Source organism: Mytilus californianus, unplaced genomic scaffold (genome assembly GCF_021869535.1).
Source record: "Mytilus californianus isolate M0D057914Y unplaced genomic scaffold, xbMytCali1.0.p SCAF_36, whole genome shotgun sequence".
NCBI classification, from domain to species: domain Eukaryota; kingdom Metazoa; phylum Mollusca; class Bivalvia; order Mytilida; family Mytilidae; genus Mytilus; species Mytilus californianus.
In genome coordinates this window covers 1,818,249-1,837,487 of record NW_026262686.1, presented here as the reverse complement: position 1 = coordinate 1,837,487, position 19,239 = coordinate 1,818,249, and the positions used below count along the sequence as shown (strand labels likewise).

General features: G+C 34.9%; 1 protein-coding gene across 3 annotated transcripts in view; it reads left to right on the top strand.

Moving 5' to 3' along the window:
* Positions 1-19,239, top strand: part of LOC127736783 (sodium/calcium exchanger regulatory protein 1-like) — a 40,281-nt gene that overhangs the window by 6,263 nt on the left and 14,779 nt on the right. Inside the window, exon 1 of one of the 3 annotated variants that reach the window (XM_052247381.1) lies at positions 8,410-8,522. The exons of the other annotated variants lie outside the window; for them this stretch is intronic. Coding sequence (XP_052103341.1) covers positions 8,453-8,522 — 70 coding nt within the window. The 5' untranslated portion in view covers positions 8,410-8,452. Of the gene's footprint in view, positions 1-8,409; positions 8,523-19,239 lie in introns of those variants that run through there. 3 annotated transcript variants of the gene reach the window in all.

Sequence of the window (19,239 nt, the reverse complement as noted above, 5' to 3'; positions counted from 1 at the left end):
GCAAGAAATTTTGGTTTATTCTTTATATCTATTGACATGAGCTCCCTTTGGATTTTTATAAATTTTAGATTTTACGTTTCCGAGTTATGGGGTTTTATTCATAAAAAAAAGGGGGATTTTCCAGTTTTCGGACAATAACTCAAAAATGCTTTCAGCAGTTCTCATGAAACTTTGATGAATTGTTGATATCTATTGATGTAAGCTTCCTTTAGAATTTTATAAATTTTAGATTTTACATTTTCGAATTATGGGGTTTATTCATTAAAAAAGGGGGGATTTTCCAGTTTTCAGACAAAAACTCAAAAATGCTTTCAGCAATTCGTATGAAACTTTGGTAAACTGTTTATATCTATTGATGTAAGCTCCCTTTAGAATTTTATAAATTTTATTTGTTTATAGTCTTGACAACAGATTTACTAAGTATTGCGCAACAGCACAGTGTATTGCACAACAGCAAGAAATCTTTAATTGAATATAAATTCAATTCATATAACCAACTTCAAGTTCTTTGACTACATTTATTCAGAAACCTATAATAGATGTATGTCAAATATTTAATTACAATCCAAATTCAGACCTGTATCAAGCTTGAATATTGTGTCCATTTTTGCCCCAACTGTTCAGGGTTAGACCTCTGCGGGCGTATCCAGCTGCGCTCAGCGAAGCAGTTTATTTACTGTCATTATCCAAACTGATACAATGAAGTCTTTACGGAAATTAATTTTACACAGTTATTATATTTCCTCCAAATTACCATCAGATAAAATCATATAAAAGTACAAATATACATGTCACTCAATTGTTGAGAAAATATGTTGAGTGTGCGTTAGTTTATCGACCTATATATACATTTTTGTGTTCCTGTTTTTTTTTATAAGAATATCGTATGAGGAAATATATTAAGGATTTTGGGATAAAATATTATATGTACTCATCAAAAACAAATACTATCCGCTGGAGCTGTTCTATAAAGTTTTTCTATTTAATGGTATATATTGTCATGTATTATTGTTACCTTTGACCCTCTAAGAGAAATCATTAGGGCTTATAAAGCTATTTATGTAATAAGTTAATGTCTATAACCTTTGAACCTCTTAGGGAAATTATTCGTTTTATAAAGCTATTTATGTAATTATTAAATGTCTAGATGTGTATTTTGGATACAATTATCAAACATATACAACATTTCACGTTGAATAAGTTATTTCAAAAATGTTATATTTGAGAATGACAAGATTAATGATACAGAATCAAGTAAATACTCTGTGAAATATAATACTGGTACAATAAAGTATTATTTTACCTCGTATTTGAACCTCAAACACAATATGATTTAGGACAATCACTTCTCTCGTCTTTGTTTGATCATCTCGTATGTAAACCTTAAACTAAATATGTTTTAGGACAATCACTTCCCTCGTCTTTATTTTTATCATCTTATACAAATTTAACAGATTTTTATGCCTCCTCCACCGGAGGGATCATGAAGTTTTACCCTTGTCCATCTGTATGTCCGTCCGTTTGTCCGTCCGTACGTCTCAAAATTAATTTCTGTTCTCTAACTTTAGTTTATCTCAATTAAATGTTATGAAACTTATACACAATGCTTATTACCACCCAACACAGATCAAGTTTGAATTTTGGTGGCGTCACTTTCACCGTCCTCGTCTTTTGTCCCTTTATAAATGAAAAAAAATGTTGAATTTGCCGTTTCCGTACTCTAACTTTAGCTTGCTTCAAATGGTACGAAACTTATACACAATTCTAATTACTACCAAACACAGATCAAGTTCGAATGCGGGTGGCGTCACTTTTGCTCTTCTTAGAGTTATGTTCCTTTGTAAATTTGAAATATTGCAGAATTTGCCGTATATTTACAAGCGGGGCCATCTGTGTCCCATGGACACATTCTGCATTTATTTATTACTTGAGGTAAGAACATACTTTTGCAAACTTATCGCATGATACCTGTACATTAAATCCGTTGGATGTATTAGAACTGTATACTTTTTTCTAGGAGTTATGCCCCTTTGAACTTAGAATTTTAGCCTAAATATACTACTGCAACAGTTTGTCTTCGCAATTCATCTGAATCCACACAACATAAATTTTACAGTTAATTAGGACATACTATGTAGATGTGCATATCGACAGGAAATTATGATTCAACTTTTTTTCTAGGAGATATGCTCCTTTGAACTTAGAACTTTGGTCTAAATATGCTACTGCAACGTTTTGTCATCGCAACTCCTCTGAAACCACAAAACAGAATTTTATGAAACTTTGTAGATAATAAGGACATGAAGATGTGCATATTCACACTAAATTTTGATCAGTTGACTTTGTAGGAGTTATGAGATTTTGAACTTTGGAATCTGGTGAGATTTTGTTTGCCCAGTGACAATGTGGGGACGTGGGGTATGTGAGCGTGTTCACAAAGGTTCTTTAATTGTTTAGCTTTCAGTAATCGCGAGTACTCTTAGATCAGTACTTTGTGTCTTTTGTCTTAATGTTAGTTGTTTCTTTTTTGTTATGCTTCGTGATGAGCCAAGCTATTTCCAACAGATTTTGACAGTTTGTTCTTATGCTGAGATGTTATACAACTGTCCAAGGTTAGGCAAGGGTTGAACACTCAAATACATGTTTAACTTCACCAAGTTCTGCATGAGCCTGTAAATCAGTGCCTGTCGTTGCTTGCTGTCTGTTTCATTTCTTTTTCGTTTGTTTTGTCATTTACCAATCAGTTGGTCTTCTAATTTGAATGGTTTCATATTTTGTTATATCGGCTGACTTTACGATATGGTTTTTGCTCATTGTTAAAGGCCTTACGGTCAGTGACATATAGTTGCCTATATCCACGTTATTTTGAGTTTGGTGCATTCACCTTATACTCCTATAGTGGTATGGTGGTTACTCCTATAGTGATATGGTGGTTATTCCTATAGTGATATGGTGGTTATTCCTGAAGTGATATGGTGGTTACTCCTATAGTGATATGGTGGTTATTCCTATAGTGATATGGTGGTTACTCCTATAGTGATATGGTGGTTATTCCTATAGTGATATGGTGGTTACTCCTATAGTGATATGGTGGTTATTCCTATAGTGATATGTTGGTTATTCCTATAGTGAAATGGTGGTTATTCCTATAGTGAAATGGTGGTTATTCCTATAGTGATATGGTGGTTACTCCTATAGTGATGTGGTGGTTATTCCTATAGTGATGTGGTGGTTATTCCTATAGTGGTGTGGTGGTTACTCCTATAGTGGTGTGGTGTTTACTCCTAAAGTGGTGTGGTGTTTACTCCTATAGTGATGTGGTGGTTACCCCTATAGTGATGTGGTGGCTACCCCTATAGTGATGTGTTGGTTACCCCTATAGTGATATGGTGGTTACTCCTATAGTGATATGGCGGTTACTCCTGTAGTGATATGGTGGTTACTCCTATAGTGATATGGTGGTTACTCCTATAGTGATATGGTGGTTATTCCTATAGTGATATGTTGGTTATTCCTATAGTGAAATGTTGGTTATTCCTATAGTGATGTGGTAGTTAACCCTATAGTGATGTGGTGGTTATTCCTATGGTGATATGGTGGTTATTCCTATAGTGATATGGTGGTTATTCCTATGGTGATATGGTGGTTATTCCTATAGTGATATGGTGGTTATCGTGATATGGTGGTTATTCCTATAGTGATATAGTGGTCATTCCTATAGTGATATGGTGGTTATCGTGATATGGTGGTTATTCCTATAGTGCTATGGTGGTTATCCCTATTGTGATATGGTGGTTATCCCTATAGCGATGTGGTGGTTTTTCCTATAGTGATGTGATGGTTATTCCTATAGTGATGTGGTGGTTATTCCTATAGTGATATGGTGGTTATTCCTATAGTGATATGGTGGTCATTCCTATAGTGATATAGAGGTCATTCCTTTAGTGATATAGTGGTCATTCCTATAGTGATATGGTGGTTATCCCTATAGTGATATGGTGGTTATTCCTATAGTGATATGGTGGTTATCCCTATAGTGATATGGTGGTTATACCTATAGTGATATAGTGGTCATTCCAATAGTGATATGGTGGTTATTCCTATAGTGAAATGGTGGTTATTCCTATAGTGATATGGTGGTTACTCCTATAGTGATGTGGTGGTTATTCCTATAGTGATGTGGTGGTTATTCCTATAGTGGTGTGGTGGTTACTCCTATAGTGGTGTGGTGTTTACTCCTAAAGTGGTGTGGTGTTTACTCCTATAGTGATGTGGTGGTTACCCCTATAGTGATGTGGTGGTTACCCCTATAGTGATGTGTTGGTTACCCCTATAGTGATGTGGTGGTTACTCCTATAGTGATATGGCGGTTACTCCTGTAGTGATATGGTGGTTACTCCTATAGTGATATGGTGGTTACTCCTATAGTGATATGGTGGTTATTCCTATAGTGATATGTTGGTTATTCCTATAGTGAAATGTTGGTTATTCCTATAGTGATGTGGTAGTTAACCCTATAGTGATGTGGTGGTTATTCCTATAGTGATATGGGGGTTTTTCAGATAGTTATATAGTGGTTATTCCTATAGTGATATGGTGGTTATCCCTATAGTGATATGGTGGTTATTCCTATGGTGATATGGTGGTTATTCCTATAGTGATATGGTGGTTATTCCTATGGTGATATGGTGGTTATTCCTATAGTGATATGGTGGTTATCGTGATATGGTGGTTATTCCTATAGTGATATAGTGGTCATTCCTATAGTGATATGGTGGTTATCGTGATATGGGGGTTATTCCTATAGTGCTATGGTGGTTATCCCTATTGTGATATGGTGGTTATCCCTATAGCGATGTGGTGGTTTTTCCTATAGTGATGTGATGGTTATTCCTATAGTGATGTGGTGGTTATTCCTATAGTGATATGGTGGTTATCCCTATAGTGATATGGTGGTCATTCCTATAGTGATATAGAGGTCATTCCTTTAGTGATATAGTGGTCATTCCTATAGTGATATGGTGGTTATCCCTATAATGATATGGTGTTTATTCCTATAGTGATATGGTGGTTATCCCTATAGTGATATAGTGGTTATTTCTATAGTGATATGCTGGTTATTCCTATAGTGATATGGTGGTTATCCCTATAGTGATATGGTGGTTATACCTATAGTGATATAGTGGTCATTCCTATAGTGATATGGTGGTTATCCCTATAGTGATATGGCGGTTATTCCTATAGTGATATAGTGGTCATTCCTATAGTGATATGGTGGTTATCGTGATATGGTGGTTATACCTATAGTGATATGGTGGTTATCCCTATAGTGATATGGTGGTTATCCCTATAGCGATGTGGTGGTTATTCCTATAGTGATATGGTGGTTACTCCTATAGTGATGTGGTGGTTATCCCTATAATGATGTGGTGGTTATTCCTATAGTGATGTGGTGGTTATCCCTATAGTGATATGGTGATTATTCCTATAGTGATATGGTGGTTATCCCTATAGTGATATGGTGGTTATTCCTATAGTGATATGGTGGTTTCTCCTATAGTGATATGGTGGTTACTCCTATTGTGATATGGTGGTTACTCCTATAGTGATATGGTGGTTATTCCTATAGTGATATGGAGGTTATTCCTATACAGTTTTGCATCAAGCCCTTCAGAGTGAAAATGTCATATCTTCTCTCAATTATAAAATGGTTAACTAGAGCTGTAAATCTGTCTTCTAACGCTGATAAAAGGACAGATAATATTACTTAACACACAGATGTTTAAAACAAAAATAGCTGAGTTTCTTAACAGTAGAGATGATAATACACAATGTCTCCAGTTTCTGATATTACCACTCCAGGACGGGAACAATGACATAAATTGAAATTTTGATTATTTTAACATTTTTATAACTAATCGTGGAAATTAAATATTAAAAAGGACGAAGGAAAGTTTGTGATGTAATGTTTCCCTACACATTAAAAAAATGAAATTTGAATTTGTCTTCTTATAATTTTGTATTACATGTTTATGTTTGTAATTAACTAAATATATATACACATTTATAAATATACATAAACGTGTTGTGTATTTACTATTAATTCCTTCATGCAACAATTACCACCTATTATCAAGAATACGAAACGTGTGGTATTCATCAACAAACAAACGTATAATTGAAGTGACAAATTTTTTTGAAAACTTTGTGTTTTCTAAGTGGTGTAGCTGATAATCTGATTTTCAATCCAACATCATTTTGTAGTGATTTCTTGGGCTTAGTTGTAGGACTGTATAATGATATGGTGGTTATTCCAATAGTGATATGGTGGTTATTCCTATAGTGATGTGGTGGTTATCCCTATAGTGATGCGGGGGTTATTCCTTTGAGGGAAATTTATTTACTATTGATACCGATTTAAGGCAATGCCATATATACTATTTTAGGAACCGTATCAATATACATGTATGTCAACAATATTTAAGAGAACTTTTTACTCGTCATACATTATATGGGGGTTATTACTTTATGAGAACGCATTTATAAACTTTACCTTCACTTTCCGCTATATAGATAATGTTCTCTTATTAGTAAATTCAAAGTTTAATCATTCTGCATTGACAGATATATCTTGGTGTAAATTAGATACACCTATTCGGGCTAACACCCTTAAGGTGTATCTAATATATAAACTGTTACAAGCCAACTTTACAGACAAATACAACATCTGGTAAAATACTGATCTATCTATTATTACCCAGATTATTTTGAAATAAAGCAGACAGATCATAACAAGATAAACATGTGCGTATTTTTTATGTTTTGTTGAAAAGTTATCATATCGTTATCAGTCATGAAGATACGTTATAATATCGTAAGTAATTGATAACCTTTTTTATAATTACATTTTAAGTCGATGGAACTAATTTCTGAATTACTGCACCTTCGATAAAGAAATATTATATACAGTAGAGGATGAGAGAGGTTTAGAACTATACTTGATAGCAGTGCCCCTTTAATCTTTGGAATAACAAAAAGTATGCCTACACAAAAGAACGCGTTATTAACCAGTACAGAAAAGAAAAATTACAAACAAACTTTAATAACTAGTATATAAAGTATAAAATATGCTCGCATATATATATATATTATTAGTATCGTTGTGCAAATCTCTAGACTTATATATATATACATGTATATATACAAGTCTAAATTTAAAACAACGTTCAAACCTATGATTGCGTTGGACAAAAACCGCAATTTTTATATAATATATATATATATATATATATATATATGACATGGTAATACTCTACGGTCTATTTTCAATTTCTAGGTGTTTTGGAGACCGTGGCGTCTTATATTCCTAGAGGGGGCAAGGGCCTTCTAAATCGTAAAAGTGTTTTTTATGCCCCAGCCGTAGCGGAGGGGGCATTAAGTTATACCCTTGTCCGTCTGTACGTCCGTCCGTCCATACACAATGCTTATAACCGCAAAACACAGATCAAATTTGAATTTGGGTGGCGTCACTTTTATCGTTCTAGAGTTATGCCCCTTTATAATTGCTGAATTTTTTGTTTCCGTTCTCTAAGTTTAGTTTGCCTCAACCAAATGTTATGAATCTTATACACAATGCTTATTACCACAAAACACAGATCAAGTTTGAATGTTGGTGGCATCACTTTTACCGTTCTAGAGTAATGCTCCTTTACAAATGGAAAAATTGCTGAATTTTTTGTTTCTGTTCTCTAACTTTAGTTTGCCTACACCAAACGTTATGAAACTAATGCACAATGCTGATTACCACAAAACACAGATCAAATGTGAATTTTGGGGGCATCACTTTTACTGTTCTAGAGTTGTGCCCCTTTACAAAAGGAAAAAAATGCTGAATTTTCGTTCCCGTTCTCTAACTTAAGTTTGCCTCAACCAAATGTTATGAAACTTACACACAATGCTTATTACCACAAAACTCAGATCAAGTACAAATTTGGGTAGCATCACTTTTACTGTTCTTGAGTAATGTTCCTTTATATTGTATTTGCAAGCGGGGGCATCATCTGTGTCCCATGACACATTCCCTATTTTTTTTTTAAATACCTATTTGACATGTTAACTATTAACGTCTCATTATTGAGAAGTAAGTAACCTTTAAGGAACGACAACGAAGTTCAAATTTCCAAGTGTAAAATCAAATTTCTACTGACAGACTTTTTTTAATGTAAGATAGGAACAGTTCCCCTTAATATGAATTTACGCGTTAAATGATTAAGTTAATTAGGGGCATGGCAAGCAGTACGTTGTGGAATTGTATTAATAATGCGATGTTATATGTATATCACTGGCATCCGACAACAAAATCACTGCTATGATTTATGACAACCAAACACACTATTTATCACTCTACAATCCTATCTGATATATATGTAAATCTCTCACTGGTAGGAGCAACATGGCAATATTTAACGGAAACTGGGAAATATTTTTTAGTGAAAATTTTAATGAATATATGATTGCCATTGGTAAGTCTTTCTAAATTTTTTAAAAGAGGTAACACTAATTATTTCCCCTAATTTATTGATGCCATTTTCAACAGATATTTCAAAAATGCTAAACGTGCTAAAATTAATATAGTACGGTCTACTTTGCAGTTCTTTGGGTATTTTTGTCAATGTTAAACGTACGATCAAATTAAGAATGCTTTCATAAAATTATAATTTGCAGTATTTATATAAAAAAAAAGTTATATATGATAAGGATGTTCTGAATCAAATAAAGATTTTGGAAACAAAGATGTATATGATTATTTTCATGAATAGATACAGGTTCAAGAAATATTTCGATGCCAAATTTTAAAAAAAAAATGTGATAGATTTTCATGGTGTATTAAATTGTATTCATCATCAATGCTAATTTATATAAAATTTATGCATGTTATAGAATACGTAAAATTGTATAATTATATAATGTATAAACTCAATAATAATAAGATTCCATTAAGTTTTGACAATGTTATTATTTTGATTGATTGTACTGGTCTACCTCTGAGTTTTTTGGGTTTTATATTTCGTAGAGATATTTTTGTTTTAACTACTTAGTGAATTCGAAACTGTGATATACTCGATATATTTTCCACCGAAGTTTTCCTGATATGAGTTGTACCAGTAATATTTTATGTTAGGATTGATTTTTGTTTCAATTCAGAGAATTTTGTCATTAAATTCAACTTTTCTTCCCATTTCAAATACACCACGTCTATCTTTTATTCATAATTTCCTCTTAATTAACGCGAACATTTTTCGCTCTCTACAACATTACGCTTGAACGCAACTTGAAGTGAACTGAATACAAACCCTTTTTATGTGGTAGTGTTTAACTAATCATATCACTTGTTTTTATAAATAGAATAGAAATGCTAGTAATACCGATTCAATATTAACAACAGTTAGTTGAAATGTCACTATGTCGAGGTCACTAAACTGATTCATGTAATGAATGTGAGGTTTTCATTCCCTGTTTACGGATATTAGAAGGATCGTTTTGGTCTGTGCTTGAATGATATAAGAATTGATTGGTCTCATAGTGATCAGTTTGGTCTTTGTTTTAAAGTTATAAGTATGGTATGTTTGATCTATGTTTGATCAATACCAAAATGGTGACCGTGTGTTTTCTTTGATTCTGACAGAAAGGTGAATGGTCTCTTTGGTCTCTGTTTGACGGATATGGGATCAATCTGGTGTCTGTCAAACCTATATATTAGAAGTATGTTTTTGATCCATGTTTGATTGATATCAGAAGGATCTGTTTGGTTGATATCGGAAGAATCTGTTTGACTGATACATGTATCAGAAGGATACGTTTGATTGATATCATAAGGATCTGTTTGACTGATATCATAAGGATCCGTTTGACTGATACATGTATCATAAGGATATGTTTGACTGATATCAGAAGGATCTATTTGATTGATATCAGAAGGATCTGTTTGACTGATACATGTATCATAAGGATATGTTTGACTGATATCAGAAGGATCCGGTTGATTGATATCAGAAGGGTCTGTTAGATTGATATCAGAAGGGTCTGTTTGATTGATATCAGAATAATCTGTTTGACTGATACATGTATCATAAGGATATATTTGACTGATATCAGAAAGATCCGTTTGATTGATATCATAAGGATATGTTTGACTGATATCAGAAGGATCCGTTTGATTGATATCATAAGGATCTGTTTGACTGATACATGTATCATAAGGATATGTTTGACTGATATCAGAAGGATCCGTTTGATTGATATCAGAATTATTTATTTGACTGATATCAGATGATATGTTTGGCCTCAGTTTGATGGATATCAGAAGTAACTGGTCGGTCTCTGTTTGACAGATGTACGAATGATATGTTTGGCCTCAGTTTGATGGATATCGGTTAACTGGTCGGTGTCTGTTTGACAGACATAAAAATGATATGCTTGGCCTCAGTTAATTGAAGGATATCAGAAGTAACTGGTCGGTCTCTATTTGACAGATATAAGAATGATATGTTTGGCCTCGGTTTGATGGATATTAGAAGTAACTGGTCGGTCTCTGTTTGACAGATATATAAATCAGGGGCGTTTCTAGGATATTTGAAAGAGAGGACGTAGAATCAACTCTTTAATTTTTTTGGACCTTTTTTTTGCTAAAAAACATAAAATAATTGTGAAATGCATAAATTGCCATATTCATTACAATATTAGCAGATTACGATAGTTTTTTTTCTTTTTTTTTTTTTGAAAGGGGGGGGGGGGGCGTACCCTAATTACGCCCTCACCTGGACCCGCCCCTGCAAATGATATGTTTGGCCTCAGTTTGATGGATATAAGAAGTAACTGGTCGGTCCCCCTCCCCCTTCTGAATCCGTAGTCGAGCTGCATACACAATTTATATCTCCAAGTTGACACGATCACAAAGCTCTTAAGTTGCTATTGGGATTTCCGTGAAAGAAGCTTCCTTTATTGGCCTTGGTCTATCAAGCCGATGTGATTTGACTTCCTTCTTTGTGTCTTCTAACTATTTACATATTCTCGTCCCCTGTAAAGATTTGATTCTACATCTTCTAACTATTTGAATCTATATCTTTTAGCTATTCGAATCTATATCTTCTAACTATTCGAATCTATATCTTCTAACTATTTGAATCAATATCTTCTAACTATTTACTTATTCTCGTCCCCTTTAAAAATTTAATTCTATATCTTCTAACCATTTACCTATTCTCGTCCCCTTTAAAGATTTGATTATATATCTTCTAACTATTTACTTATTCTCGTCCCCTTTAAAGATTTGATTCTATATCTTCTAAATATTAACTTATTCTCGCCCCCTTTAAAGATTTGATTCTATATCTTCTAACCATTTACTTATTTTCGTCCCCTTTAAAGATTTGATTCTATATCTTCAACCTGGTATTACCTGTTTCAAACGTATTGTTACTTCTGATGTCAAACAATTTGTAAATGAAGCCTTTACTGTCTTCCCGACCCAAGTTTTGTAAACTTATGGTTTTTGGTTACCCCTTGGTGTCTGCTCTATATCTTCTAACTATTTACTTATTCTCGTCCCCTTTAAAGATTCGATTCTATATCTTCAATCTGGTATTACCTGTTCCAAGCGTATTGTTACCTCTGATGCCAAACAATTTGTAAATGAAGCCTTTACTGTCTTCACGACCTAAGTTTTGTAGACTTATGGTTTTTATACGCCCGTTTACGGGACGCATTATGGTATACCGTTGACCGTCTGTCCGTCCGTCTGTCTGTCCGTCTGTCCGTCCGTTCGTCGTCAACAACTCAAAAAAGCTTTAACCAATATGCATGACACTTTGGTGAATTGTTTATATCTATTGACGTAAGCTCCCTTTCGTTTTTAGCTCACCTGGCCCGAAGGGCCAAGTGAGCTTTTCTCATCACTTGGCGTCCGTCGTCCGTCGTCCGGCGTCGTCCGGCGTCGTCCGTCGTCGTCCGTCGTCGGCGTTGACTTTTTACATTTTGAACTTCTTCTAGAGAACCACTGAATGGAATGAAACCAAACATGGCATGAATGTTCCTTATGAGGTGCTGACCAAGTGTTGTTACTTTGTAGCCGATCCATCATCCAAGATGGCCGCCAGCGGGGGACTTAGTTTAACATAGGACCCTATGGGAAATGCATACAAATGACTTCTTTTAGAGAACCACTGAATGGAATAAAACCAAACATGGCATGAATGTTCCTTATGAGGTGCTGACCAAGTGTTGTTACTTTGTAGCCGATCCATCATCCAAGATGGCCGCCAGCGGGGGACTTAGTTTAACATAGGACCCTATGGGAAATGCATACAAATGACTTCTTTTAGAGAACCACTGAATGGAATAAAACCAAACATGGCATGAATGTTCCTTATGAGGTGCTGACCATGTGTTGTTACTTTGTAGCCGATCCATCATCCAAGATGGCCGCCATCAGGGAACTTAGTTTAACATAGGACCCTATGGGAAATACATACAAGTGTCTTCTTTTAGAGAACCACTGAATGGAATGAAACCAAACATGGCATGAATGTTCCTTATGAGGTGCTGACCAAGTGTTGTTACTTTGTAGCCGATCCATCATCCAAGATGGCCTCCAGCGGGGGACTTAGTTTAACATAGGACCCTATGGGAAATACATAAAAATGTCTTCTTTTAGAGAACCACTGAATGGAATGGAACCAAACATGGCATGAATGTTCCTTATGAGATGCTGACCAAGTGTTGCTACTTTGCAGTCGGTCCATCATCCAAGATGGCCGCCAGCGGGGGACTTAGTTTAACATAGGACCCTATGGGAAATACATACAAATGTCTTCTTTTAAAGAACCACTGAATGGAATGAAACCAAACATGGCATGAATGTTCCTCATGAGGTGCTGACCAAGTGTTGTTACTTTGTAGCCGATCCATCATCCAAGATGGCAGACAGCGGGGGACTTAGTTTAACATAGGACCCTATGGGAAATACAAACAAATGTCTTCTTTTAGAGAACCACTGAATGGAATGAAACCAAACATGGCATGAATGTTCCTTATGAGGTGCTGACCAAGTGTTGTTACTTTGCAGTCTGTCCATCATCCAAGATGGCCTACAGCAGGGGACTTAGTTTAACAAAGGACCTATGGGAAATACATACAAATGTCTTCTTTTAGAGAACCACTGAATGGAATGAAACCAAACATGGCATGAATCTTCCTTATGAAATGCTGACCAAGTGTTGTTACTTTGTAGCCGATCCATCATCCAAGATGGCCGCCAGCCGGGGACTTAGTTTAACATAGGACCCTTTGGAAAATACATAAAAATGTCTTCTTTTAGAGAACCAAAAAATGGAACGGAACCAAATATGGCATGAATGTTCCTTATGAGATGTTGACCAAGTGTTGTTACTTTGCAGCCGATCCATCATCCAAGATGGCCGACAGCGGGGGACTTAGTTTAACATAGGACCCTATGGGAAATACATTCAATTGTCTTCTTTTAGAGAACCACTGAATGGATTTGAACCAAACATGACATGAATGTTCCTTATGAGTTGCTGACCAAGTGTTGTTACTTTGCAGTCGATCCATCATCCAAGATGGCCGCTAGGGGGGGGGGGCTTAGTTTAACATAGGACCCTATGGGAAATACATACAAATGTCTTCTTTTAGAGTACCACTGAATGGAATGAAACCAAACATGGCATGAATGTTCCTTATGAAGTGCTGACCAAGTGTTGCTACTTTGTTGCCGATTTACTGTTCAAGATGGCCACCAGGATATTTTATTAAATAATGGGACCAATATTAATCAAAATTTGGCCTCAATCATTATTTGGGTATCTGTTATGATTTTTATCTATCTTTACATGATTTCTAAAACCAAAGTAGAGTCAGGTGAGCGACACAGGCTCTTGAGAGCCTCTAGTTTATAAATTTCAGATTTACCGTTTCCGAGTTTTGGGGTTTCACTCATTAAAAGGGGGGGGGGGGGGGATTTTCCAGTTTTCCGACAATAACTCAAGAATGCTTTCACCAACTTGCAAGAAATTTTGGTGAATTGTTTATATCTATTAACATGAGCTCCCTTTTGGATTTTTATAAATTTTAGATTTCGACAATTTCTAAAAAATGCTTTCAGCAGTTCTCATGAAACTTTGGTGAATTGTCTATATCTGTTGGTGTAAACTCCCTTTAGAATTTTATAAATTTTAGATTTTACATTTCTGAGTTATGAGGTTTTATTCATTAAAAAAGGGGGGATTTTCCAGTTTTTGGACAATAACTCAAAAATGCTTTCAGCAGTTCTCATGAAACTTTGGTGAATTGTTTATAGCTGTTGATGTAATCTCCCTATTGATTTTCATAAATTTCAAATATGACATTGAGAAGAAATTGAACTTTATTTGTTTATAGTCTGTCAACAGATTTACTAAGTATTGCGCAGCAGCACAGTGTATTGCACAACAGCAATAAATCTTTAATTGAATATAAATTCAATTTATATAACCAATTTCAAGTTCTTTGACTACATTTATTCAGAAACCTATAATATGTCAAATATTTAATTACAATCCAAATTCAGACCTGTATCAAGCTTGAATATTGCGTCCATTTTTGCCCCAACTGTTCAGGGTTGGACCTCTGCGGGCGTATCCAGCTGCACTCAGCGAAGCAGTTTATTGGTTATCCCTTGGTGTTTGCTCTCCTATTTTTAGTTAAACTTGGATTTCATAAATCATTTTTGACAACCAAAAACTGAAAACAACACGTTATAAAGTTCATGCGTCCGAAGCGCTTTTATGGATGTACCTTCATTGCGAACGCTCAAAGCCGAATATGACTATGATCTGTTAGACACATTATTGTTTATAAGTTGCTAGACATTTTATAAGTATTTTACCACTCCCACTTTTTACGAGCAGAATGCATGCACAAAACAGAAGGATTGAGAATTTATAGTGAATTAATTTGTTTGCACCTATACAATGTTGAAGTATTAGCAATTAATTGCAACAGCTTTCTGCGCTTCATAACATCGGAAAACAATGAATATAATGTATGCAATTAGAAAATGTGACATGGAATTAATGTGAAAGTTAAGTTTTCAAATGTCTGGAATTTTATCGATTTCCTCTACTAGACCAGACAATTGTTCAACAGTAGACTTCTTGTGACCGATGATGACCTTTGGTGACCAGATGCGGTCATTTCTCTTTTCTTTTGGCATTACGCGTTTGTTTTCGCCTTTGGTATTTCATAAAACGAAAACGAGAAATCGTATAATGGAAACTATCATGACTTTTTGCGAGTTTGTTCTCGCGTTTTCGCTTTAATGGGACTACCACCATAGTGACTGAAAATTATACAATAGTAGACATGTCGTGTGACTTTTCTTCTAATGAATCAATGAAGTGACTTGCGCGATCTCTAATAATATCAATGCGATAACCTATGTAATTCACCTAACATCCGTATTGTCTGTTTGTATACACTCATACATTTAAAATGTCTGCATGGTTCAAATCTTCATCATGATGTTTATTAAATATTGTCTGTACACACATGGTTTATATCCTCATCCCAATCCAAATAAACTATACAAAGAACAAAGTACAAATTACATTGATTACATCACGTTGTGGAGTGGTAATACATATCATTTACAAATAAATCTGGCATATCTTTAATTAGCATATAAATGATTACGTCTAGATAATTGACATAACTTTATAGATAGTGTTATTTGCAGATTTGTGCCATCAAAACTAGTAATTTTCTTATTCTGTTCGCTGATCCAGACGTTGGTATGCAATAAGCACTAAATAACACCAAAAACATCAAATGAGCGCATGTTTACAGGGGAATACATGCTACACCAAATTGAACTAAAAACCAACCCCTTAATAGTCGTATCGGGAGCGCTAGAGCCCGAGGAAATAACATCAAGAATACAAGAATACGCGTGATCGATGGCCAATGTCAATGCACAAGTATGTCCAATTTTTAGACCATTCAACTATGAGTAGGATGGCCATCGGCAATGCACAAGTACGCGCATTTCTTAGACCCTGCTACTAGCATGACAAGACATACTTGAAGTAGGATACCAACACTATAACTAAAAATAGGATGGATATGAGCAAAAAAGCATACTCTGAGTCTCAAAATCGTTGGACCCTATGATTAAAAGTATGATGGTCATTTAAAATACCCGTACGCCTTTTTTTTATAGACCCTTCAACTAGAAGTAGTATGACCTAAAACAATACACACACGCCTTATTCTTAAATCCTAAAACAATACACCCACGCCTTATTCTTAGATCCTAAAACAATACACCCACGCCTTATTCTTAGATCCTAAAACAATACACCCAAGCCTTATTCTTAGATCCTAAAACAATACACCCACGCCTTATTCTTAGATCCTAAAACAATACACCCAAGCCTTATTCTTAGATCCTAAAACAATACATCCACGCCTTATTCTTAGATCCTAAAACAATACACCCAAGCCTTATTCTTAGATCCTAAAACAATACACCCACGCCTTATTCTTAGATCCTAAAACAATACACCCAAGCCTTATTCTTAGATCCTAAAACAATACACCCACGCCTTATTCTTAGATCCTAAAACAATACACCCACGCCTTATTCTTAGATCCTAAAACAATACACCCACGCCTTATTCTTAGATCCTAAAACTGGAGAAATAGGATAGCTATCAGCAAACAACCCACACAAAGAAATTGGACCCTACAATTAGAAGTGTGATGGTTATTAGAAATACGCCAACATCTAATTCTTCTGACCCTGGCCTACTACTAAAAATATGATGGTCTTAAGAAGTATACATACGTCCAGTTCTTGGTCCCTATAATTAAAATAGGATTGCTATCTGCATTACAACCGCGCAGAATTTAGTCCCTATAGCTAAAAGTGGAATGGCAATTAGCATTACATCCACACCAAAAGTATTGGACCCTACATCTAGAAATAAGATGATAATCATCAATACACCGAAGCCCAATTCTTGGACCCTACAACTAGAATTAAAATTGCAATTAGCAATACACCGAAGCCGAATTTATGAACCCTACAGCTACGGTAGAAGTAATATGGTAATCAGATATACACCCATGCCCAATGTCTGGGCCCTATAGCTAGAAGTAAGATGGTATTCAGATATACACCCAAACCTTTGTCAACGATATATCATAACTCGAGAATTATATTTTAGTTATGTAAATCTCCTTATTTTGTTGAAAACATTATTTCTTTGATTTACTTTAAATGATTGTACGGATTATTGAATAAAAACCTTTCGGAAAGCTTGATAAACGTGTAACAGAATACTAGTAATGAAGCTTTTATTATTTCTCTTTTAAAGGCATTGATTAAAACTGATGTTAATAAAGCCATCAAGCTCAAGTACAACAAATAAGCACATATTTCCGTTTTAACTTAAGTATCGACTTCATAGTAATATTGAATATATAATTGTGGGCAGTAAATACATCAATGATCAGGAATAATGAAGACTTGTAATTATGTAAATATTTCTAATCTGCCATCAGTGCGATAATGTGAAGCATGAAAGCGTTTATATCGGAAAAATGGTCATAGAACTGTAGATACCTTAGCATGATTACAGTTATAAATTAATGGAGTCCAACTAATATTGTGTTTAAACGATTACGAATAGCGTTTATTAGTCCCCTACCGACGAAGTCGAAGGGGACTTTAGGTTTGCACTCCGTTTGTCCGTCCATCCGTCAGTCCGGCAAATCAGTTTTCCACACTTTTTTTCTTCATGTTTGAAGATATTGATTTGATATTTGGTGTAATGTTTTATCATGACAAGTTACAGATCAAGTTCGAATTTTGTTCCGGTCTGATGATTTTGTGCAGTGTTATGGTACTTGGACTTAGAAAATTCACGCAAATAATAAGTTTTCCGCATTTTTTGTCGTCATGCTTGAAGATATTGATTTGAAAATTGGGATATATTTTTATCATGACAAGTTACAGATCAAGTTCGAATTTTGTTTCGGTCTGATGATTTAGTGCAGAGTTATGGTCCTTGAACTTAAAAAATTCACTTAAATAATCAGTTTCAACACTTTTTTTCGACATGCTTGAAGATATTGACTTGATATTTGTTATATAGTTTACACCATGACAAGTTATAGATCAAGTTAGAATTTTGTTCCAATGCAATGAATTTTAACCGGTAGGGGACTATGTATTGCCATGCAATACTCACAGAATGCTTGTTTAAACTAACTTTCATTGGCTTACAAATGTACCATTATGCATGCAACAGCGGTTGCTTCAAATCTGATTTGGCAGACTGAAGACTCATAATGTGCCCATAATATAGTTTATCTCATTTTATCTCATATAAATATCTAGCGCTTGTATTGCATGTGCTATTGCATGGACCAACTCGATGGTCTCGTGGTATAGAGTGCTTGACTGGTATAAGGAAGGCGTGGGCTCAATTTCCGATCGGATCTACATAATTTCTTAAAATTGGTTTTTAATTTAACTCCACAAAGCACTCGGCAACTAGTAATATGAACAAAAGTTGTCAGCCATATTACATATTACATTACCATGTTGTCGTCCTGATAGGTATGTAATATTTGTCACTGTATTACAAATCAAGATCATATTACATAAACATGTTCTCATCCTGATAGGCATGTAATATTCGTCATTGTATAACAAATCAAGATCTTATAACATTGCCATGTTGTCGTCCTGATAGGAATGCGATATTCCTCACTGTATTACAAATCAAGATCATACATTGCATTACATTACCATGTTATTGAGCTATGGTCACTTTTATGACCCCGCCGTTGCGGAGGGGGCATTAAGTTTTACCCTTACGTCCGTACGTCCCAAAATTGGTTTCCGTTCTCTAACTTTAGTTTGCCTCAACCAAATGTTATGAAACTTAAACACAATGCTTATAACCACAAAACTCAAGTCATGTACGAATTTGGGTAGCTCACTATTACCGTTCTTGAGTTATGTCGCTTTATAACCTTATATGCAAGCGGGGGCATCATCTGTGTTCCATGGACACATTCCCCATTTGTTGTATTCTTGTCTTTCATTTTTGCTTATGTGCTATGTCTATATGCCATTTTGTTTTTCTTTGTTGACATTTTTGTTTGTTTTTATAG